The sequence below is a fragment of the Pipra filicauda genome, unplaced genomic scaffold, assembly GCF_003945595.2.
Source record: "Pipra filicauda isolate LSUMZ 115617 unplaced genomic scaffold, ASM394559v2 scaffold212_size3012638_pilon, whole genome shotgun sequence".
In the NCBI taxonomy this organism is placed as follows: domain Eukaryota; kingdom Metazoa; phylum Chordata; class Aves; order Passeriformes; family Pipridae; genus Pipra; species Pipra filicauda.
Window position 1 is genome coordinate 1,830,404 of NW_024104324.1, and position 25,023 is coordinate 1,855,426.

General features: G+C 39.5%; 1 protein-coding gene across 5 annotated transcripts in view; it reads left to right on the top strand.

Annotated features, from left to right (window-relative positions):
- The window catches only part of BEGAIN (brain enriched guanylate kinase associated), a 161,392-nt gene that overhangs the window by 39,946 nt on the left and 96,423 nt on the right, over positions 1-25,023 (top strand). For all 5 annotated transcript variants that reach the window (XM_039381100.1, XM_039381101.1, XM_027730832.2 and 2 more), the window contains exon 3: positions 6,508-6,536. In XM_039381100.1, coding sequence (XP_039237034.1) covers positions 6,508-6,536 — 29 coding nt within the window. The remainder of the gene's footprint in view (positions 1-6,507; positions 6,537-25,023) is intronic.

Here is a 25,023-nt window from a genome sequence, read left to right on the forward strand (position 1 = left end):
AAGATTACTAACCTGAATGAAAACTGTATGTAAAAAAAAAAAATAATATGTTAAAAAGGAAGTCTGTCAGGTTGGGAAGGGGTTATTGGAACTTAGGAAGAAGGTTTTAGACATACATTGTTGCAAATACTTGCTAGCAACTTTGAGCCAATATAGAGGTTTGCATAAATAATAAAGGTATTCCAAGGCTCAGTGCTCACCAATTCTGAGGTATTGCCAACAACTTGGAAGCTCATGTAAGAACTGCTGTATTTATAAGCAGAGTAATGGAAACTGATTCTTAATTTAAAACAAAGCCATACACATAAAGATTTCATGTTATGGAGCTCATCACTTGGCAGCAGCAGAGAGAGAGAGATCTAGTTGTACTGTTAGACTGTAAAACAGTTACGAGCCTCCAGTGTGAGAGAACCACAAGGAATCTGAGACAAGCCTAAGATGTACTGCAGATTATTTTCTTTAGACTCGCTGAAGCATTCACATTATTATACAAGGTACTGCCAAGGTGGTTTGTACATGATATAGACTCTGATCACCCACTTTCAAATCAGATTTAAGGTAATTTTGGAACAGATCCAGAGAAGGGATACTGAAATGACTAGGGGAAAGGAGTATGATCTTCTGAGAGCAGCCAAAGAATCACATCTTATTTTCCTTCTCAGATAAAACACCTCTTCATAAATACACATGGTCATGTAAAAATAAGGTGGGAGTGATGAGCTTTAAACATAAAATTGGTACAACATCAAACAGACAACTGGTCATACAAAATTTAACATGGTTAAAATCACTCTCTCATTTCAATCAGTTTAGTAGTATTCAGAAAAACAGAGGGGAAAAACAAATCCAGCTGTTTCAAGATGGATCTCAGCAGCCTTATGGACATTGCATGACAAAGTAGTGATGCTCTGGTACAGTGTGAAAATTTTGGGTGTTGAACTTAGATGTCTGCTCTAAGAATTAAAAAGATAATTTATATATTTCTTTACTGAGTTAGGTCCATTTATTCCATATATTTGCTGTATGCAGTTAGTCCCAAACATCTGAGTTTTTATTTATCATTTAATTTTGCTGCAGAGGATTTATTCTTTCACCCTAGGAAGCATCAGAAGTTGGTCCCAGATAGGGAGGGAATGCTGGGAATGTGCAATGGTGGTGTTGAGAGATTTGGGATGACCTACTTGTTGTTACTTATGCCTAAACTGGTTGACCAATTCTTTTCCTCATGTCAGACATGCAAAAACCACACAGCTGAATGAAACCCTCCCATTCTTTCTAATATGTGTGGTGTTCCTCTTCCCAAGGGAAAATGTCCAATGGTCCCAACGAGTTCCTTAGTACTGCAGGGGTATAAGCTGTTAGTCTTGGCATCTTCTGCCTTCTTCCCTCAGTGTTAAGCTTCTTCACCTTTAATATATTGACTGTCTTTAGATGGTCTGAGAATAGTGGAGGTGCTTTATGGCTCATGGTGTGGAGATACACTTGGAGGACGTGCTTTCTGAAAAAGATATCTAATACAGTATATATCTATTCGAGTGGCAACTGTGGAGACTTGGACTCAATTTTCTATGTATCTCCATGACAATTTCAGGCAAGAGTTTTAGAGAGAGACTCTTCTTTTTTTGTAAACATCTATCAGATACCCTCAATACATAAAGCCAAAACAAATGCAGGAGGACATTTCCTCCAGTTTTATTAAAGTTTCTACAGATTAAATTTTAGTCTTTCTTCTGTCAGTGCTTGTGATACCTTAAAACCTACAAAAGAAATCTCTGAAAATTATTGAGAGTCTAATTAAAGATTGATCCTATCAAATTATATAGTCTGTAATTTTTATTAAATTAAATCTTTAACTCTTGTACTGTATAGGAAAAGAAAGGAAAAGGACCACAGCAGTTCCTATCAATAAAACTTTAGTACAACTGCAAGTACAAAAGAAATGTTGAAGTAATACAGTTGGATTGAAAACATGTGGCAGTTTATAAATATGCCAGAAGTCCAGATGACTTTAGTTGTGAGTGAACTCTAATTTACAGCTTTCTCCACCACAGAAATAAAAGTAACTTCCACAATAATAAATAACTCTGAGTAAAAACAGACTGAATGAGTAACTTCCTGCTACTCTTTCTTTTCTTGTTCATTTGGTAGCAACAAGACAACATCCCAATCCAAAGTCCACTGAACACAATGGGAAGAATTGGTGAGCACTGAGTCAGGCTCTGGATCTTTCCCTCCCTCTGAAACTAAATAGCTCTTTCCAAAAAGTAATAATTAAAATTAAAAATTCACCTCCAGGGTACCCCTCTTTTTTCACACATACATTAGGAAGATGCAAAAGGATGAAAATTATTAACATCAAGATCTTAGGTGAAGGAAATTTCATTAGACATCTGGAAGATCTGAAATCTCATGATTGCTTGTCCCTCAGAAAGTGGTCATACAGGAGAGGAAATAAAACATAAACACAATTTAAACTGAATAGAATGATAGATAGACCATCAGCACGACTTTTTATTTTGTTTAAAAGGTTTTTGTTCAATAATCAATACTATAGACATTGATCATATAACAAAAATATCAAAGAATATATATAATGCTATATAAAATTTTATGTATGTCAGTGACTAAGAACATTCTGCCGTCGTCTGGAAGTTGCTTGACTCATTAATGAAACATGGAAAGAAAAAATTAGGGGATCACAGTATTCTTCATTCACGCTGTTGACTTGAAAGCAACTGAGGTTGTCATGCTGTCTGAAAAACAATAACTATATCCTAAAGGGGAAAAAAGCCACAGTTAGATTTCCTAGGGTTTCCATTAACAGCATCCATGCTTTCATCCAAGCCAGTAAATGACTTTGTTCTCAAAGAATATCAAGAAATATCAACTTGAAATCTAGAATAAGTGTGTGTGGGGGGGAGATTATATTAAAAAAAAAAATAGTTAATTTTTTTTTTAATATCTGCTCCAAAATGGACTTTTAAATGTTCAGCACTTCCAGAAAAGGAGAGTCTTGGCAGTTCAGTTGTTTTACACTTGCTTCCTTCAAAAACTTGAAAAAAAATCAGGTCTCTACCAGTAATTTTAAGTATTGCCCGAAAATCCTTCCAGGCAAAGTTGCCACACCAAGTATTTCTGTAAAAAGTAAAATCTTCAAACCAGTCTCAGTATTTTAAGTAAGAGACTGTATATGAAAATGTAGGCCAAGCTTTTTGTTGAAAGCAAAAATTGTTATTTTTAGGCTGATTAAATAAATTCTTTAGTCACACTGCATTGATATCATTTAAAAAATAAAAAAACCAACAGGTAAATAAGTCACATCTGATATTTTTGTAATTAAAGGTAATTACTGCTTTAATTTTAAATATTTCATTAAAAAAATCACACAGCTTCAATCACTGCTCAGTTTAGGCACCAGGAGTTACTTGAAATGAATCAACACACTATCAAGCAGCAATTTATGAATGACATAACATTAAGGACATTCTTACACCAACCTTTACTTCACTCTTTTTGCTTGAAATATGTCCCACAAGACTTTCAGGAAAAGATTGGTCCTAAAAGTGGCCATTTCAGAGCTGTTTAGAATATAGTTTAAGATCAATTTAGTAGCATATTTCAGACTTCATAGAGAGCAGTGGGAGGATGACGTAACCTCTAAACTTCCACAGGCTAAATCAATGGCAGGGATCTGGCTAGGAAAAGCAATTTTGCCTTAGTAAAAATGTCACCTTGTGGCAACAGAGCTGTTTTAGAAAACCACAGGCTTTTAAAATAGTTGTGAGTTGCTAAGGCTTTTTTGGGGAGAAAAGAAACAAAATAAAAATAAGAAAGGGAGAAGAGGAAGGAAAGGAAGAAAAAGAAGAAAAAGAAAAGACAAACAAAAGGGATAAAAAAAGGACCCTCCTAAGGAACACAACTCTCTGAGAAAATAAACTGCTTGGAATTATAGCTATATTTCTACAGATGCTCCTATCTTTTCTTTCACTGTTTCTAGTTTCTTATGCTCATTTGACTCTAGCCTGAGAGCTAGGGCATTCCCCTGAAGAACACACAAACTCTAGTCCTATCGTGCTCCTATTTATTTACTAGAAGCGACTCCCCATCAAAAGATGTAACAGAGCAGTTACATTGCAGTGCTGCAGCCCAGAAAGGCCTCTGACCTGAGTCAGAGTATTCTTCTTGAGGAGAATTGATATGAATCCATTGCTCCCACATCAGAGAGAAGCCATCTCTTTACTTCACAGACTGTCAAGGAAAGGCTGAGGAGAACATCCTTGCTGGTCCAAAAGAAAATTTACCCTGTTACATGAAACAAGCAGCTTTTACTGTGAGGAGGTAAAAAAACAGCCCTGACAGGAAAAAAAAAATTAATTGAGCTTGGTTTAGGTTTCTTGTTTGTTTTAGTGTTAGACATTTGCTGTGGTTTTTTTCCCCCACTAATTTCCTGTCAGGATTGGCAGCCAATGACTCACCTGCATTCACAGATGAGTATCACCAGAACATCAATCTACAGCTTCTCTTCTCCATCTTTTGCTTTAATCAGAGAAAGCAACCCCCACACTGACCCCATGAGTGCAGCAATATTCAAAGCACTAGATAAAAGCAAGGCCAGGTAGCTTCCCCTTATGTCTGCAGATATTGCCACAATAGAAGTTCTGAAATCAGATACTCTAAGTACCCTGCCTTCTTGGGCGACTCCCAGAGTTCAAGGCAAAGCAATAGTAAGTAGCCCTGAAGAAAACTATGTCCAATCTCCCCAAAATGACAGCAACATGATGATTAGGACAGTTTATGAAAGTCCATCTCTGGAGAGCCAAACTGGCAAGTTCATGGGGTCTGCCAGTAGCTTTTCACGCCTGGGGAGAAAGCCTGAGTGGTTCATTTTCTGATCAGTAATGTTGAAACTATTTCCTGCATACCACTGAATATGCACGGATTCAATGGATAGATATAAATAAGAGAAAGAAGTTATGGGTGCCTAGGTTAGATTTTTAATCTCAAAATCTGAGATTTATCACAGGCAACCTTGTGATTCCAACAGACCATACAAGGACCATGTAAACATGTATTACATATGTTACTAGAAACTGAGGAGGGGTTTTCCTGCAGCTGGTTTCCTACATATCGAGTTATGGTGAATGCCTAAAATCTTTAATGTTTGTCATCAGAAATTACCATGCAAACACCAGCCTGACTGATAGCTTATCTAGTGAGCAAATCAAAAGTAAATGAGAAAGAGGGAAGACCTGTGACCCAATGAAGTACCAACAATTTGTCACTTGGGATGTTTTAGTAGGCAGTTTGACAAATTTCCTGCTGGTTAACTGATTAAATTTACATTTCTCTATTTTTAATCTTTAATTTATTTCATACTCAGATATGATTGTTAGCCATTAATCAATAAGGTTTAAAGTGTTCATGATTAATGGCCAATGCTCTCAGTATAAATAAGAGATTCTGTGATGCTGGGATTTATCTGGCTCTGGAGATTGCAGGATTGCTCGAGTGCTCATTCCTTAGTTACAATGAAGCGGGACTTGGAGGATTGATGAGATTTTGTGCCAGTGCTGTGCTAAAATGAAATGGGAGCAGCTATTAAGGATCTGTGCAAGATAATGATGAAAAAGAAGCCAAAGGGTTAACAAGACTATGCTTTTGATATAAGTAATGTCAGAGAGATTAATGAGTCTCCGTGCTATAGATAAGTAGGGATTTACAGGATCTATACGGCAAAAAGAAACCAGGCAGATTAATGCAATGACCACCCACGGCTGTGCCGGGTCTGTGGAGGTGCAAGGAGAGCCTCTCTCTCTGAGAGCCGAGCCGCGGGCAAAGGGTTAACGGGAGCCTGGCGCGGCGGGGCAGGGACCGGAGGAGGTACCGGGGCTGGGATCTCCAGCGCGGGTCAGCAGCAGCGAAAGGGTTAACGAAACGCTTCCATGCATTGAGATGTTAATTTTCCAGATAGTGTATTACTTGGGGAAAGTAATTTGATTACTCGAAACTCCCACTAAGGAGGCAAGCTTGGGTCCTTCCATCTGTCGGGCTCTGTGAAAGATGATGAATTGAGCTCCAAATTCACGTGTGATGAAGTCACTGTCGTTCCCCGCCAGCCCAGCCCGCTGCCATGCCCACCGCGCAGAGGGTAGCACCGCATTTCAACTTTCCCTCGGAAACCCAGGAGGCACAGTAACCTGTTACTTGCTGCTGCTTGCTTTTTTTTTTTTTTTTTTTTTTTTTTTCCCTCCCCGTTTTCTGCCTCAGCGCTACAACTGAGTCATTCTGGTGCCCATGGCTCGTGGGTATACAGGGCTCCCACCGCGCGCGGCTCTATTCCCCACTTCAGCTGTCAGTGTTATTTTCGGCTAATGCAGATGTGGGGTTCGCTTGCCGGCGCTTTGTAGCCACTTGTCGAGAACCATTCGGAAAGCCTTAACTATGCATAAATCTGCAGAGTGAATGTTTTCTTTCATTCACTTGCTCCTATTATTTGATTTCTTGTAGGCCTCTGCAGCAGAAATGGAGAAAATAAGGTAAGTGAGACAGTTTATTTACATCTCATTATAGAGAAGAAATGTTCTGTTGCACAATGCACGAAACAGGCTCTTGGAAAATATTTTGCTTAATATGATCAGAGTAAAATACTGGATCGCATGATGATGCAAGGCAAGCTGTGCTATAGAGACAAAAGAAAAGGAATGTGATTGTTCTAGTAAATCTGTTTCGCAGGGATGTCAATTCAGAAAGGATGTTTTACTCACAAACATGTTTTATTGCCAGATGCAGAGCATATTTGATTATATAAATGTTGTAGCCACTTGTCCATTTACTGCAAGAGCTTGCCATTCTATTTAATGAGGAAAGTGGATCAATAATTCATGAAAAAGCTGAAGAAAATATAGGCTTGACTTCAAAGCATCTAATTACTGTGGTTTGTTTCAATATAGCACTGTAACACTGGTGTTCGATTTTTGTTTTATATTGTATACCAGCCAGATAAATCTTGTCTCCTCTGTGTTTAAAATGTTGTCATACTGTACCAGTTTCTCAGCACATCTCCCTGCTTTAAGCAAAAGGAGATGGGTTTTATAACATAAGTTTTCCATCTCATGTCCTAGTGTAAGTCTGCTTTGGGGGATATTGCTTTTGTGTATGTTGTTGAGAAAGAAAAAGAAAGAAGAAAGCATTCTAGCCCCTTTTTAATAAATAAATTCAAAATTACTAAAATCTTGTCTATTAACACATTTTCAAAGTGATAGGTAAGAGCTGAACTTTCTACTACCCTTTCAATACTTTATGGAACTTATTTTCTTAACCAAAACCACTGGCTATGATCTTATTTGTTTTTATTGAGCAAGCCCTAATTCCTTCTCTGAACCTGGTAACTCTGGTTAGTGTCAACTGTTGTCCAAGAACAACTTTTTAGTTTCCTTCAGTTTGGAATGGCTATCCTGAGCTATTAGAAATGTAGAAAAGTTCTAGAATTCTAGAAATACTTGGGGAAGAAGTGACAAATGTAAAAGGACAGAAATTTGATCAAGTGTTCCATGAATTCTGGGCTAGAAACAGAATCCTGTCTTTCTTTTGAGTAAAAGGAGGTTAAATCTCTTACAGTGGACTTGAAGACGTCTGAGAATTTATAATGGAATATATATTTTAAAGCACTTCAGTTGAACATATTTTGTAGTGTCTCATGACAATGAAAGTACTGAAAGAAAAACACCGTGCAACGTATTATGAATTTGCATGTATATAAGCACTACAATGTTAAAGCTGTGAGTTTTTCCTGAGTAATGCCTGAGAAAGTGCCTCAGTGCATGGACCTGTGTTTAGTAAAAACTCCAAACAAGACCACCTATGATATATGCACACTCATGTCATGAATAACTCTCTTAGAAGATGCAAACAAATATATATTTACATGTTTGCTTGATAAGCAGGTATACACAAATGCAATACAGTACTTGTAATACTTTCCTGAGCATACTTTGACCTCTGCTTTTAATAGACAGGCTCTTGCTACATTTGCAATAATGGGCTGCACAGCCCAGGAGAACAAGTGGAATGTGTTGAAAGAAAAAGAAAGAATTTGCTTTGACGAGAATAAATATCCATAAAATTCCATTTTCCTAGCACTGTAATTTTGCAGCTGTCAGCCACACAGCAGTCCTTACCTCAGTACTCCCTGAGTACTACATAGATGGAAAAGCCCATACTGCCCCACTGAAGGAAATAGGAGCTTAGCTTGTAACTCCAAAAAGAGAAAGATCAGGCTCTCTCAGGAGTTTGTTAAAGACATTTTCTGTTAACAGTTTTTATGTGCAGAAGTTAATTCTGACAGATGTTTGTCCCCATCACCCAAGCAGATGCAAAGCCAGTGCAAGGGTTCTCTGTGCTCCTGGGTAGAACAGAGAGTTGGGCTGGGAGAGATCTGGCAGGACCCAGGGCAGAAGCTGCACTGCTCCATCCCAAACTTTTCCAGGCTCCCTGTCTACAGTCATTCTCTTGGATGCAAACTAAAAGAATCCTCAGCAGTTTAAGGAAACTATCTGGAGTCATTATTTTAAATAGCTGGTGAACTTACAGCCATGAGAGAATTAGATTTTTTTCTAAATTTATCCAAGTCTGGCACCCAGGTAAAAACAAACTATCCTGTGTTTTAACCATAGGTCATGAAGAGAGATAATCTAAAGCTTGGAAAAGAAAGAAAGAAAAAAGAGAAAAATGGCAGGCTGGGAGGAAAGAAGTTTGGTTGTTTGGTTTTGTTTTTTTTTTTTTGCTACATGTAGAAACCAGGGTAACATCATTGAAAAAGACATTCCTACATAATACTTGAGTTTGTTCTGTCCTATCTCCTGTGCCCAACTCTTTCCCCGCTCTATTTTTGCTAACAGCTGAAGATATGCCATCCCATATCACCTGGGATGGTGTTTGCCCAAGGACTAGAGGGTGAGCCCACATCAGTTGTGGAGCTGGGGTGCACTGAGAGTAGAAGGTTCGTGTGAAAGAGGGAGGAGAAGGGGGTCTGGAATGAGCAAAAAGGAAACAAACCAAAGCCTTGTTACAGAAATAGGAGAAGAGGAGCAAGGTGGATAACCACAGAACAATGCAGTCAGGTTGAAAAACCTCAGGGTTAGAGAAATATAGGTTTGCATTCCACAATGCACAAAGTTCAAGAGAAGAAAGTCTTTTAAATATGAAGAATAGGTACATAGAATCACACTTTTCAGATGCTGCTGACTGCCCTTGGGAGGCCACAGAGCCAAATATATTAAGAAGGCATCTCTGGAAGTCTTTGGGCACTTTGCACATTCTCCAACCCTGGAGAATGGGGATGCATCTGAGACATCCCCAAGGACTGGGTGGCCAGGCCCATTCAGAGAGAGGCAAATGCAGGAGCCTGAAAAATTGATCCACTGGTGACCCATGCTTTCTTCAGCCATAAAATTCACTGAGCCAGGGCAGCACAAGCAAGAGTGCAGCAAACTAATACATCCCTTAATGTGACATTCCTTCACTGAGAATCCAGCCAGAAAGATGCAATTCATCTCACGTAACACAGTAATAATTCCCCTTGCAGACCAAGGAGTTGCTACGACCTGCAATGTCACATGCTGCCCTTTTCAGCAGGGGCTTGCTGTGACAGTGTTATGTGTGGAAGGAGCAGTAGGAAACAGAGGTGGGGGGTTATCAGTATTTAGCCTGACAGAGGGACAACTTCCTCTAGAAGTGGAAACATGCTATTTTATGCTAAAACTTTGACTAGAAGAATCAGTTACTGTAATGAAGTCTTCTCACTGTGGATGATTCTTAGCAGTAGATAGTGTTTATTACATCTCAAGGTACCAATACATTAGGCAGAAGTAAGGCTAACTACTAATCACAAACCTCTTGAGGATCTGCATTTATGTAGGTTGGCTGTATATGGTTATACAGTCACTTTAAACATTAATTACTTCTGACTCCAACCTTTTAAACACAGTTTTTTTGGATCTGGTTCTTTTTTCATGCCTATAAATAAGGACTGAAAATCTTGGTTAATTAAAGTGAATTTCAAATATACCTATACTGTCTTATTTTGACTCAGTAATGTGCTATCTTTGGTGCATATATGCAAGAGAAGCACATGCCTACCAAGTCTGAGGCTTTGTAGATCTGTGTGGCTGGCATACAAAATTGTGAGTCCTCTGGAAACTGCTCCCTTAAGTCAGATTGAATCCATAGCATGCCTAGACGTGCAAATGAAAGACCAGTTCCACTGCAACTCTAGTAAAAACTACTGGCAGCTTTTTCTTTGCTTCCATTTCATCCTGCTTGAAATACAGGTTATAATATTCAACCTTTCAAGTGAAGATGATGTAAGATTTGGCAGAAGAGACCTCTACATATATTTTGTACAAAAATATTGACCAGAGTCAATACTGGAGAGTATCTCACTCCACAGGAAATACCACTTAAGGAGACAGATATTGTTCAGTAGAAGCTTTTTCTTTTTTTAAAGACACTCCTAAAATTTCAGTGACAATTCAGAAACTCTATAAATCAATATTCTTAGTTCTAAGCTTTCAAGATCCACAATAGGCTGACCTGTACTCAAAACAGGACACATCATCACCATCAATTGCCAGGCTCATGATGCCTGTAAGGACACCGGTTTTTTACTTTGCGGTGTAATCATGGTATTTCCCAACTGAGGATTACTTTGTTTTGGTAGCATCAGTAGGGGCACTTTACTAATCATCCAGGAATCTCCGATAAAAGCGACCTATGTCTTAAGGAAGCTGCAAGGCAACATCTTCATTTCACTGTAGTCCTTGTCTCAGAACATATGAAAGCAAAGTGATTTGTTTTGCACACACAGCTGGTAGTAAGTCAGCAGCTTGATCCAAGTCTCTTGAATTCTCAGACTTGGACTTTTCTCAAGCATGTTTGAGTTCATCTGTGGTAAGAAAAGAATATCAGTTTCTTCAAAAGGAACATCAGAGGCACGTGCAGTTCTAGCCATAGTTTACTGATAATTTGAATACCTTCCTAAATGCCCACCTGATCGTGCTGCCTTCCTTGTACTTGGTATAAATATAGCCCTCTTCATATGCTAATGAACACACTGCAATTTCCTGCCATCCCCACCTTGTCCTTATTCCTCTCTCAGCCTGTATCTACATTAATTTTACCATGTACTTGAACACAAGGGGAGGATTTTTTTTCCCCAGAAAGTTAACCAACAAACATGGTTTACTTTACCCTAGGTCTGGTCTTCACATCCACAGCTGATACGCTGGAAGCCACTGCCTTGTACAGAAGCAAAATGCCACAGGACAGCAGCAGGGCTGCGCAAGAAGCAGCTCCACCATCTGCTCAGCAGTGTCTTCGGGCTCTAGTTGATGCTGGGATGTGAAACCCCAGCTGAGGACACAAGCAAAGAGATGCAACAGGGCAAGCTCAGAAGAAATAGAGCATAGGGAAATGCTAGTGTAAAAGGGCCATGAGCTTGGGGTCACTGGAGGTTGCGGTAAAACGCCACCGAGCTGGGTGAATTTGGGGTCCATTTTGAAAGAGGGAGAAGAAAAGAAAAAATATAAGAGAGCTGCCAAACGTATATTCAAACAGGTAAAACAGGTTTTCATTTTTAATTTGTTTTGCAAGCTGTTTTCTTCTGCCAGGCAGTCCCAGCAGCAGTGACAGCCCTGCAGTGCTGTTTTCAGCACATCTGGTTTGTTCATGCTGCCATCCAAGGTGTGACTGCAGCTAAATCACACATTTCTCTCTCTGCCCAAGACTACAGTTTTAAGTTTGGTGATTGTCAAACAGAGCAATGGGAGCAATGGATACATATGGACATATTCACAGCCCCCAGGGGAACTATATCCCTAGAACTAGGATCAGTTGAGGCACAGAGCCATGGTGATTGACCTATACTACCACCTCTGGGAATTTTGTTAAGGCCGTTCAGGGGCACAGTATGCTTCTGCAGCCCATCACACTTAATTTCCACTATTACTATTATCTGTGCTGGTCAGTCAATCCAGCACTACTTCAGCTGAGGCAGGAGGGTTACTGCTATATTGACATACAATGCTATATCCTGAGCTGCTGTCTGCTGCTTGGAAGAATGATCTGAAAGGTAGTGATGTCAGTATGGAAGGAACCATCTCCAGTCACCTGATGTAACAAGTGTTGTGTTACAGTACTTTTTAGTTCTAGATAGATGCTGAATGGAGCAAAAGCATCCAGCAAACAAGAGACATGACACGAGCAGAGGGCAGAACAGATTCAAGTTGAATGAAACCAGGTATAGCTGTGTAAAGTGGCCTGCAGGGACAAGTGGGAGATGAGCAAACAGCTGAGGAGACCAAGGAAGTAGGTAGGAGGAGATGAGCCATGCCATCAACCAGGAGCTGCAGTGAGTCATGGGGAAGAGGCTGGACCTAAGCAATACCAAGCTTACAAATAATGTTCTGCCTACCCCTTTCTTGCAAGGCAAAATGCATCACTGAGCAATACCATGAGCTCCTCGTGAAAAAAACAATGAGGGGAAAAAAAAAGAGAAAGAGAAAAAAGAGGCATTTTGGACAAATAATTAAGAAAAAAATAAATCAAAAAGTCCTTTTCTTATAGTGTTTGGATTAGTTCAAAACTTTGTACCATAGGGAGTAGAGGTTAGTTTCTTTTTCTGTTCTTGGGTTCTCCCCCTCCCACCCCCAAAGACACAGTGATCCATGATGCTAAGAAAATTCAAAGGTGGGAAAATTGGATGCATCTCCTTTATTGCTAACAGTGAGTAGGCTTCAGTTTATGTAAGCATTTTGACCAAAGCTACAGGGGGATATGTGCCAAACACTGAAAGCAGCAACTTACAAAGCAAACAGTGGCAGTGACTGCAGCAGTAACAAAACAATCTTATAAACTGAAGAGTACTAAGTGCCACACTACAAACCCCAGATGGTTCAAGAGCAGTACAGTTTGTGAACTACACTTGGGTGTGTTCTGTGGTGAAATCAAATAGAATTTGAACCCTTGCTGCTGCTACAGCTCACAGACTGAAGAAGGAAGGAGATACCTTGGCTGCAACACTCTATTACAGGCTTTTGCAGCTCTGCTGCTGCTGGCATGGCTTAGGCAATTTAATTTACCAATCAATTCTTGATTTACACACAAGTGATTTTAGAATGTATTCAAATAAAAACTCTGTTATCACCACATTTGATTCAGTGTTCTTTAAAAATCAAAAGCATCCAAAGTATATCAAAACTATTAAGTTTTTAACATTAAAAAAATTGAAAAGGCTGAATTGTCTTAATGTTTTAGTGATGACCTAAAGCCAGCTTAGCATGAAGTACAATGTGCTGAAAAATAGGCAGTAGATAGTGAGCTATAATCATGCTTTTTGGAATTCATGAGTATGAGGGTTGTATAATTCACAGAGCCCTCTGGCAGGATAGCAGGATCAAAAGTGCCTGTATCACAAAATATTCTGAGTTGGAAGGGACACATAAGGATCTGCAAGTCCAGCTTTTAAGTGAATGGCCCCTCCAGGGACTGAACCCACAACCTTGGCATTATTAGCGCTGGGCTCTAACCAACTGTGCTGTGTCCTGGGGCCTCTGTATTTCCTTGATGGATTTCTCTCATATGTGTGACCATCCTACTGCTCGTGTAAACTGCACAACTCTTGTTATTCAGCTCTTCCTGGAGCAACAATATCTACCTCACTAGACATTACAGTCACTGCTCATTTCTTGGTCTGTAGTAATGTTTGTACTGGGATAAAAGAGCCTGCATATCACATGCAGTTATATTCCCTCTTAAAGCATGACTTTCTTTACATATACATTTGCTAAGCTCTGAAAAGCACTGACAAATCTAGTTGTCATCCTAGACTTGCCCAACAATCACCATGTCAGCAAAACCATAACTGAGAACTTGCATGCAAGAGAGCATACACACACCTCATGCAGCAGACTTACATGTAGGAGGGTAAACAGTGTTTGAGAAGAATGTTGTTGGCAAAGCAGTGGTTGACTGTACTCACATGACTTCACAAATGCTATTTCAGCTGCTCAGAGCAAAATGCAAATTTCTACCACCTCACCTTGATTTTTCTCATCTTTAAAAAAAAGGAGGAGAAAGAGGAGGAGAGTGTCCTAGAAGAGAAGAGGAGTTTCAAACTTTTTCTGGAAACCACTGAGCTCTTCAGAGAGTCCCTGCTGTTCTATAAAGACCCTCATTTTCACAAGAAACTCTCATGACTCAACAGTTCCAAATTGCTGCCTTCTGTTCGACAAGACCAGTTTCATATCCATGTCAGTGCAAAGGGCCTTAACTTTGAAGTTTCCACACAAAGCAGGTCAAGCAAATGAGCTCATTTTATGTTTTCGTTAGCTATAGCTACCATTTTGACAAAAGGGTTGGTTTAAGGAACTGCTCTATTTTTAAGGCACTCCAAGAGCTATAGTGGACTTCCCAGCAATGAATGGCAACTTAATCTTTTCCCTCGACATCCCCCAAGAGCTCATTCTTGCAACAGGCAATTTGAAGAGATAAGCAATCAACACTCCTCTTTTCTGTGCTTTTCTGTTTAAAAAGTGTTAAATCTTTCTGTTGTTATTTAACTCAGGGATGCTGGCTTAACAAAGGTATTGCACAAATTAACATGATATTCAATGCTTCACCTGTACAGAGTAGTCTACAGATAAAAAAAGAAATTGTCTATATATCTATATAATTGATCTTACTGCCAAGAAGTCCTACAGATGTAGGTGCTTGGAATTACATTTAAGTAGCACTAAATGCTACTTAAAATCATGGCACATGACTTTAGCTAAGTTTGTAACTTGCCCTTTGGGATATTATTTCCTTCTATTATGAATCCTATCTCTGTCCTGTAACAAGGAAATAGTATTTCCAGGGAGTTAGTCAGAAACAGTCCAGACCAAGGTGTACCCAGTACATTCCAAGATTTAAAGCAGATCTGTGAGTGGCTGAAAAATAAATATTTTGCAGCTCTGCCCAATATTCTTAACAATTCAGTGGGGAATTATTAACAAGGTACATTCACAGACAGAGTCACATCCTTAATGATGCGGCAAGTGCTGCCTTCTACACAGAAATAGAGATTTTGTAGACTGCATACAAACTATCAACAGCACGGAAAGAGTTCTGTTTGAATTCAAAATAAATGGTACACTTATTTTTGACTCTCAGCTTGTGAACAGAAATTATGCTTTTATTTGTATTTGCATTCTGAAGTAGATTGATAAGAGACCAACAAATAAAGAGGGAAAGATTGAGTCAAATACTCTGAAGACTGGATAAAAATGAGAAACACAGCACACTAGCCCAAAGCAATGCAAGTAGAGTGATGAAAGACAGAACAGCAATAATATTTAAGCACTTACTTGGAAAGCAATAGCACAGTTCAACACACAGAAAGTTTTGATTGTCCCAGTCACAAAAAACACAGAAAGAAGTTTTTACACAAGCCCAAATGGGCTTTCAGTCCTACTCCTCTCAGTGCTGAATTCATAGACAGGCTTTTGGTAAAAGTGGTGCATGACTGGCCTGGCTTATTTTTGTCCAAGTCTGCACAGCAGGTGGTCCTGGTACCCCCATTTTGCCATCTTCTCTCAGCCCTGCAAACACTGTGTCGGGCAGAGCCACGTGGGGAAGGAAACACCTGATTTCTGAACCCACATCAGCAGCATGACCCTGCCAAGTCTGAGCCTCAGCAGTTCCACTTCATTTCTGAGCCTTCACAAGCCTTTAGCAAAGCAAAAATTTCTGGGCTTGTCCCTGTCCTTACTGTACCAATGTCACCAAGCACGATGGGCATGAGAGGCAGGCTTCCAAGTAGATTTTCAACCCACACTTCAAAATGTAGTCTAGAATATCCCAGTTATCTTTGCTCTGGAGCCCCCAGATATCTGACAAGCTTTCAGAGGTGCCCAGGTAAATTGGACTGGTGGAAGTAATGTGAATGATGGAATTTGCTATTTTCTCATTTGTGGAAGACAAAGCAGTACCCTTGTTCTGCAGCTGGAACTGCTGTGATAGTGCTGGAGACCCCTTCCTAAAATGACATTCCCAGTTGTGGAGTCTCTTGAAGCACTTTTTTTTGTTTCTTTCATCCTGCTTTATTTTTTCACAAGATGATGACAGTGCCTTTACATCAAATGTTCTTTATTAAACTCTTTCACTACTGAAGGGACTAAGAGCAGGAAGCCTTTAGGAATTTACACAGTCGTCCCCAATTCCACGTGAAAGAAAGACCAAATTCAAGAGTCTTGGCTTTCCACAAAGAAGGTTAGTTAGCCCTTTGTATAATAAAAGGGGTAGCTCTGGCAACAGACCATATGGGCAGGAGAGGGAAGAAATGAGTCATAGATAGAGGAGACTGACATGACTTTCTTTGGGCCAAATTTAGCTGACCTATACTGTTTGGTAACAAAGCAACCTCCCTCCCTCCCCGCCCCACTTCCCTCCTTCTCAATCTACAAGGAAATCACAACCTAAATGTAATGATTTTTTTTCTGAGAAATTAAAAATACATGAAATTATAGCACTAAACATGTCCTTTGCTAACAAATGTCAATTTAGAGAAGTAAAACTGTCTTGTCTATTGCATATGATGCAAAAAGTCCTAGATAATGGGTAACTTCTGACAAGAAAAACATCTTTTCTCTTCACCTTGGCAAGGCTGCTGATGCAGATTTTTACAGTAACTGTAGAATTCAACTTGCTTTCCTTTAACTGTGTTATGCTTTCTAAATTGACAAAGCCTCAGCAGATTCAGTTACTAGAACTGATGGGTTTCACTTGCTGTGAGCTTCTGGAGGGTTTTCGTTACAAACCAGAACTCAATATCATCTAAATGTAAAAGAAAAAACCTCCAAGAGAAATGTCCTGTTAATTCCAGCACACAGTGCACTTGGAGCCATTTAAGAAATACAGTTAATCTAGAAAATGCTAATCTAGCCAATTCTACTTAACATACTTTGCTTTTAAGAACATTTATTTTCATCTAAAAGCATTCTTTTTCAATGCGGTGATAACTCTCCCATGGTCCACTGTGGAAAACAACTTTTATTATAACCTAAGAACGTGTAGCAAATAAGCTTCAGCAGCTACATTTTATTTGGACTCAAGAAATGTGGAAGGTTTGAGTTACAATTTCAATAATAAAATTTTGATGAATGCTTTTCAGTAACACAATGTGGAATGGACTTCTCAATTGTGGCTTTGCAGTCACTTTGCATTCTCATGTCCATCCCCCGAAGAGAACTCCAAATCCTATTGCACAGTAAAACCAAAGTTTACTAGGATTTTCATCTCAAGGTTCCTATAGCACTAAACTACTAATTATCATGGCAGGCAGAGCAGACAGTTCTGATTAAATTGCCAGCCTGGATTTGTAGACCATCCCATCTCCTTATTCATCATCTTTATACGCACAATATTGGGAAACATCTTAAGATATAAATAGGCAGAGATATGGTTGCATGCTGAATTCTAAGTAACTGAATGAATCCATTACTGCATCCTTGGAGGACTCCAATTTTTTCCCAGAACTACAGCTCCTTTTTGAGTGTTATCTACCTCATTATGCATAGATTAGTTACATTACATATTGGTTTGCACAGACCACACAGAAGCTGAAAACAGTTTGCAGAGAGATTAATGTAATTGGAGACTCAAGAAAACAACATATTCTTTTATCTAAAAGGCAATGTTATTTATACTTTTTTACATTCATATAAAGAACAAAGCACTCACATTATACTCCTGTCACTCATATCTAAAGTGTTGCCTGCTGCAAATCTGCATCCATTGGACCAATAGCTGGCATACACCATGGATTCATGGCACAAATTTTTCCTTATACCTTTGTTACGAGCCACCCAACTGGAGACTACTTAACTGCAACTTTGACAACGTCATAAGACATTGTCATTAACAGCAGAATCAGTAAAATGAACAAAAACTGTTATCCCTTTACTAGTGGAAGTTCTTTTGTAGAAAACTATTACTTGCATTTTCTATTCTTACCCTGACTGTTTTCTTCCACACTAGAAATTAGGGCGCTGGCTTGCAGAGTCATTGCCAAATCTAAGGGCAATTATGCAATGGAAAGAGGAAGAACGAAAGGTCAGAGATTGTACGTCTGCTTGAAATGCAGGTGGTGAAGGTGCTACCATTACTGAGTTGAAAATATGGACTGTGGTCCAAAGCTTTGAAGCCTCTGATGGTCTTGCTCTGCAGACACATGTTGCAGACACAGTCATTAGGATGCTCTCTGAAGCACTGTAAAAGTTCAAAGGATTTCCTTTTTTTTTTTTTGAGCACTAAGTCACAAAGTTCTGTCTCCTCAGGGAACACTTGCCACCCTTTCTAGAGTAATGAAGAGTTTCAGTTAGAAGCTGGCAATCTTTCATGGGCAATGTGTCAGACTGTACTTTTTGTTCCTAATTTAGTTTAAAGATGTTAGTAGACAACATTAAGAGGCTGGGAGTCACTGCCTCTCACAGATGCTTCTGTCAAGATGCTGTGGATCCCGAATTCCAGCCCTGTGCTGACCCTGTCAGATGAGCAGAAATCCCATGATATCTGCAGACCACTGGGAGCCCTTCAGAAGGAGAATTTTATAAATGTGCAGAATATTGTTTCTATTTTTTTTCCCCTGACTCATTCATTCTGCATCACTTGACATTTTAACATATTGCCATATTAACCACCAAAAGTCTGATCTATGAGCATGACTTCAAATGTGTATTTACGAGAGTAGCGATGCAGCGGCATATGGACCTCCAGCTGGTGAGAAGTAGGAATGATACTTTGTAGAGTTTGAGTCACTAAGTAAATTTAAAAAAAAAAGAAAGACCATCTCTACAGTTAAAAAGTTAGAGAGAAAAGCTTGGCTTCTTGGAACTGGAGTAGTTTGAAAGGACAACTGCAACAAGGCCAGTACTAGAAAGCACAAAATATGAAGACATTAAATAAACTAGAAGCTATGTTGTTTATTATAAGAGGTATATGAAAACAGAATGTTTCCTGCTAAGACTGTAAGAAATAGTACCACAGGGGGAGTGATGTGAGACAGAAGAGTGACGACAGTCTGTTCCTCTTGAACAGGAGGAATAAAAATCACTTTGAGAGTGAGGGTGACACTGGAGGAAGTGTCTTTTTTATTGAGGTCATAACCACCTACAATCAAATGCAAAAGCCTCCAGCCTTTCTCCCCACCTCTCCCTAGACTTGTGTGTTTTTCTCAGGTGTTTGCCACCCATTTGCCTTCCCTCCCCAGATGGTGACTTGGGTCTGCAGAATATCAGCTTCTGGTGTTTCCCACCCCAGCAGTTTTTACGAGATTAATCTCTTATTTAAGCCACCAAAGCTTGAGTCCTCCCGGGAAGTAGTTTGTTCCTTCTCATCTTGCTTTCTACCCTCAGACTGTTATTTTTCCCTACTGTTACTCTGGGAACAGTTGAAAACTCTCTGCCTAAGGATATGTAAGAAAGATTAATTTTCATCTCATTTCAGAGAATAAGGTTCACTGTTATGCTCTAATGCCAGTCTAGTTCATCAGCCTTTTCACTTTACCTATTTCCCTTAGAAGCCCAGATGAGGAGAAACCCAGGTTTCATAGGACAGTTCTGCAATCTCTGTCCACAGTGCTGCCAACTGTTGCTCTCCTCTCACCTGTGCTCCCTCTCCAGCCCCACTGATTCAGGAGTGGTTCCTGTGGCTTTCGCAGAGAGACGCAATAAAAGGGAGTCTCCTGCAGCTCCATCAGTGCAGCTGCTAAGCGGAAGCTGTCTTTCAATAACTGGGACCTTTTTCTAGAATGTAGTAAACAGAAAAAAAAAGGCAATTTGGCAAGGGGAAAGATTAATAGATAAACATTTTTTGTAATGCGGGAGGGAGATACAGAAGGAAAGGCATGTGCCTTCAAAAAAATGGAATATTGTCTGGGGACTATTAAATAACAATATAACTAATTACCTAGATAATTATCTTCGTGCTGGAGCACCAAACAGCTGAAATACAGAAGCTGCTGAAAGCACTTACTATAGTAAATTACTGAAATGGTTCTCATGGTTTATTCTGCTGAATTAGGGTACTAAAAGAAGCATGTTACATTATTTCTCTATTGACTCTTCCTCACGTGATTATTTATTATTAGATTCATAAGTACACATCAGACAGGAAGGTCAAATAACTAATGGTTCTCGCCAGCTTTACCACATTAGTGGCACTGCAAAGGTAGATACATTATTTACCTGCATAATAAGAGTGATGTGAGTGATCATTAGAGTACTTGAATATCAGTCAGATAAAAAACCCCTCTAGAGCAGCGTGCAAAGCACTCACATTGTAAATGTCGTATTGGAGTTGTAATGTAAAGGAAATAAAAGCATGCCTTTTTTGCCTACCCTTCTCTGAACAAAGAGCAGAAACTCAGGAGAGAGAAAGAGAAACGTGAAATCATTGCTTGCACTGTGTAGGTTTGTTTGACCAACGAAGGAACATTTGCACTTCTAGATGTCAGCCATGTCTCAGAAACCCTCTGTGGCTCCTGCAAGTATTGCTGCCCTCTTAAAGGCAAGGCTGAGAATGGTTAAGTGACTTCTCCAAGTTCTTTTAGGGGCTTCTGTCAAAGCCAAGAGAGCACATGCACAGTTTTTTGCAATAAGACAAAGAGGGCAGAGAACATAGAGCAAGGGAACAAGGTTCTTGCTCCAGAAACAGAATAACCATTTCTGAAATTAGTAGCAAAACATCCCTAAGCCAAGTCAAAATGCTCATGGGTATTGGTTACTTCTTTCCTGTCTCACAAATTATTTCAAAATTAATTTGCGACTGTTTTTCTCCCCATTTCCACTCTGCGGGAGGAAGGATCCAGACACAAAGACTTGTTCTTGACTTGTCCCCAAACAAATAATCCCCACAAAATCAGTGCTACTCATTGCACAGATAAGGCTCTTAACATCACTTAGGGATACTGGATAAGCATTGCTGCATACATTCTTGCAAGAAAAGTACTACCAGCAGTATATTTAAGAGCTAAATTCACTGCCAGTGGGAGCGAACTCAACTGCATTCAAATCAAAACGGTTACTGCAGTTTCTACCACTAACATCTTTGATTTATTCTGATGTTTTCCTGTACATTAAAAAAGGTCAACCAATAAGGAATAAAAACCAGTGTAAGATGAAGGCAATTAACATGACTTCAGTTTCAATAGTGGGTTCCCCCCCCTTTCCTGACATCTCTCAACTTCAGAGAGAAAAGCCCAATTGTAGCTACCATTTCTATGCCCTTTTCAGGTTATGGTAATTGCCGTTGTGTAGCGTCACAGTACTGGGGCCTCTGCTTGATTCTTCTCCCCATTTTGTGCAGGCAGCAGCAGGAGAATTTTCCTTTGATTTATTCTTCTAATAGCTTCAGCGATGTCAGAATATTAAAACTGCCTATTATCTAAAGGTTGCTTTGCAAATGCACTTTAAATGAAAATGTAACTTTTCGGTCATTAATGCAATGAAAGAGGTTGTGGTTAAAGGAGGAGATGGATGGTTTGGAAGCTTATCCATTACATTCAAAAGCGAATTATCAGTGAGAGAATCTAGGTGAAACAGGCAGCAGGAGAAATGAAAAGACAGATTGAGGTATCAATCAAAGAGACTTTCAGATCCTTTTCTTCTTTCAGGGACCGCTAAAGTAGGCATCTAGGGGGATGTAGCAAAGCAAAGAGAGTCTTCTACCATGTGGGAAAACCTGAGGCATTTTTGCTGCTCAGCCACTGGGGGCAATGCATCCTGTGCCCCAGGCAGGAGGGGCACAGTAGTGGATGCTGGCAGAAACCTTCAGCTACCATAGGGTACAACACACCAGCTCCTTACAGGTTCAAAAAACAGTAGTTAAAGAAACCAAGAGGGTTGTTTAGTAAGAAGGAACTTTGCACCCAAGTTGGAAGCATCCTTGCAGGAAAATTCCTGAAACAGACAAGTTTGGGAAATGTACTTTATTCTCAAAACCAAAAGAAAATGCAGATAGATACCGCAAATATCTTGGAGGTAATTTAAGATTCCAAAGACTGTATGGATCTGACCTTTAATGTTTTCAGGCCTCATTTTTCATCTGTAAAGTAGGGATGGTAGATAGCTCTTTTCCAGCCTGAAAGGACAAAATGAATTAAGCATATAGAAAACTATGAGGCATCTCCATCAAATGGTTATCTAATTCAAATTTAGCAGTTGTAGGTAGGACAAGAAAGTTTATTGATTAGTATGACACTGGAGGAAGATTCAAATCTGCAGATGAGTCATAGCATAATGAGTTAATATTTGCTATTTGATTCTACGTCATTAAAAGCTCATGAGTTACTTCAGTCTTCATTATATAAATACGGTATTGCAGTAGTTTCTGTGTAGTTCTTCACATTTGACTTGGAAAGACAGAGTACCTTTTAATCCTTGTATCTTTTACTTCCATTCTCAAAAGTACTCTTTGGACTCTAAGTTCTGCATTATAAACTACATTCTTGATATGGATCTCCCATATTTAGGTGCTCTGATTGTTCAAAACACTCTCCAGCTGGGTAGCAAGACTATTTGAGTGCTAATACAGTGATTGTAAAGAATGGGACATCAGTTCCCATTTTAGAACATAAATCTTGGCAAGTTTGAATGGAATGTATTCAAATGGGAACAAATGGACATTTTAAGCATGTAATTTAAAACAAAACATTCAGCACTTCCATGAACAAGCTCAGCAACTGCAGCTCCCCTAGCACAGCATCTAAGAGCCTATGGGTGACAGTTCCAAGCCCACAGCCAACAAGCAGCACATGAGAGCACCTGGCCACAGTTTTCAGCAATAGGAACCCTGCACTCCAGGTCCGTTTTCTGTAGTTGCAGCTTTCAGCTAAGGCACTCACCTTCCTTCCTTATCTATGGCTCCCAGAGGGACAATCCTAGCTCCTTACGGTTACCAAGAGGGAAAAAGTCCCAGTTCTGGGGACGTATCATCCAATCATCCAGAAAGTTAGGTCGAACATCCTAGAAAAAAAGCACAGAGGCAAATATATCAGACTTGGGTACATTGCACATATGTCCACGTGCTTGTAGACGCATCCATTTCCAACTGCCATGGAGTCTTTCTAAAATGCACTTTGAAAAGTTCTTCCTAAAAATCATGCTAAGGCAGAGAGCTGCTTACACTCTGCAATACTAGCAGTAAGCCTTATCTTTCCAACTGAGAGAATAAAAAAAGATTGAAAAAAAATCTACGTGGGGTTGAAAAAAGTGACTTGCAGATCAGGCTGCTTTTCCTCAGAAGCGAGCACCTTGTCTGCTTGTGGCATTTTGCTCTAGCAGAGAAAGTGTCGTGCATCAAATTAAAAAGATATCGAAGGAGACAAGACTGGAATGAGAATGAATAAATGCTGCAGCTGCACTGGGAAGAACTATAAAGCACACAGCTGGGAGAATTACTGTCTTTGACCATTCCCACAGTACACCAGTAATGATGCTAAAGCACAAGAACAAAACTGGATTGTCTACTGTATGTTAGAGATATGCCTCCTCCTTAATCCTGTGTAGTTATTTTGAGTTCAGTGAAGAAATGTTACTTTAACCAAAAAGCATATCGAACCTTTCACTATGCAGCAACTATTAAAGGCACTGAAAGGACAAGCATATAGTGATTTTTTTTCTGATTCCCATTCCAGTAGTGCTACCGTCAACAACTGGATAGTCAGATCCCAGCAACCACCTGTTACACACTGAGAGGATTAGATGACCTTTAAGGGTCCCTTCACATCCAAACTTTTCTAAGATTCTAGGTCTATACATAAGGTTAAGAAAGAATTAGTCCACTAAAGCTTTCCACTAGAAATTGCAAGGCAGCCCTGAAAGTCTGCAGTTCTCTACCACATTCAGTGCTTTGCTACCAAATCCTCTCTTCCCTTCACTAGTTTTCACTCATGATTTTTCTAACAGTTGAAAATTTTGTGGGACCAGCGGTTTTGGTTTTCTTTAAATATAATATTTTTTCTTGGTCTGCATTTTGGTCAGATTTAATTTTGCTTTTTGCAGTGGCCTGAGACCAGACGATAGGGGAGAGGAAGGGTAATAGACACTGGTTAGAGAGGTTATGAAATTTCCATCCTCAAAAATATTCAGAATTCGACCGGACAAGGCCCCAGGTGTCCTGATCTGACTGAACCTGATTTGAACAAGAGGTTTGACCATAGGACCTTCAGCAGCACATTCCTACCTAATTTCTTCTATGATTCTATCTACTCCCAATCTAGGTCCTTTATACACTGGGATTCCTATTGGAGGGAATGGGAGTTTAAAGGGCAACATCTGTATCAACTGCAGATGTATTTAATATCAGTCTTTTTTTTACTTTTACATGGTTCAATATAAGCACAGAAGTCCTTAAATTTCACCCCTCTGACAGATGCCATCCAGCAGAGTAATTTCTGATAAATATTGAGCTCAAGCAGTTATAATTATATGGCTTTGCAACCCTATTTCATTTAAAGAAAAGCATTTACCAGAAAGAGACAAAGTGTTTCTATGCAGAAATGACTGTGTCAAGTTCCTTATTTTCCTTTAGGAATTTTGAAGTTGGGGGCAGAGGTAGGTAGACATGAACATACACACACACACACACAGTCTCACTTATGCTGTGCAGATATATATCATCATATTTGTGCTTGTAGTCATGGTCAGTTAGGTGACTGATTCCATGTGGTCTGCACATACCAGTATTAGATTTCTGTGTATCCTTATGGTCATGCATGAAACATGGTGTGGTGTTTTACTTGATGAAGTTCCTCCTCATCAGTGTAGAGATGAAGAGCCCCAAATCTAACATTGATAATTTAACTAGAACCCTATTGAAATTAATGCAATGTAAGAATATGGCTGGGAGTCAGAGTAAAAACCTGGTAAAAAAATACCAAAACAGCTAAGAAAAGTTTTAATCACTCAAACATCAGAACATGTGTTGCTT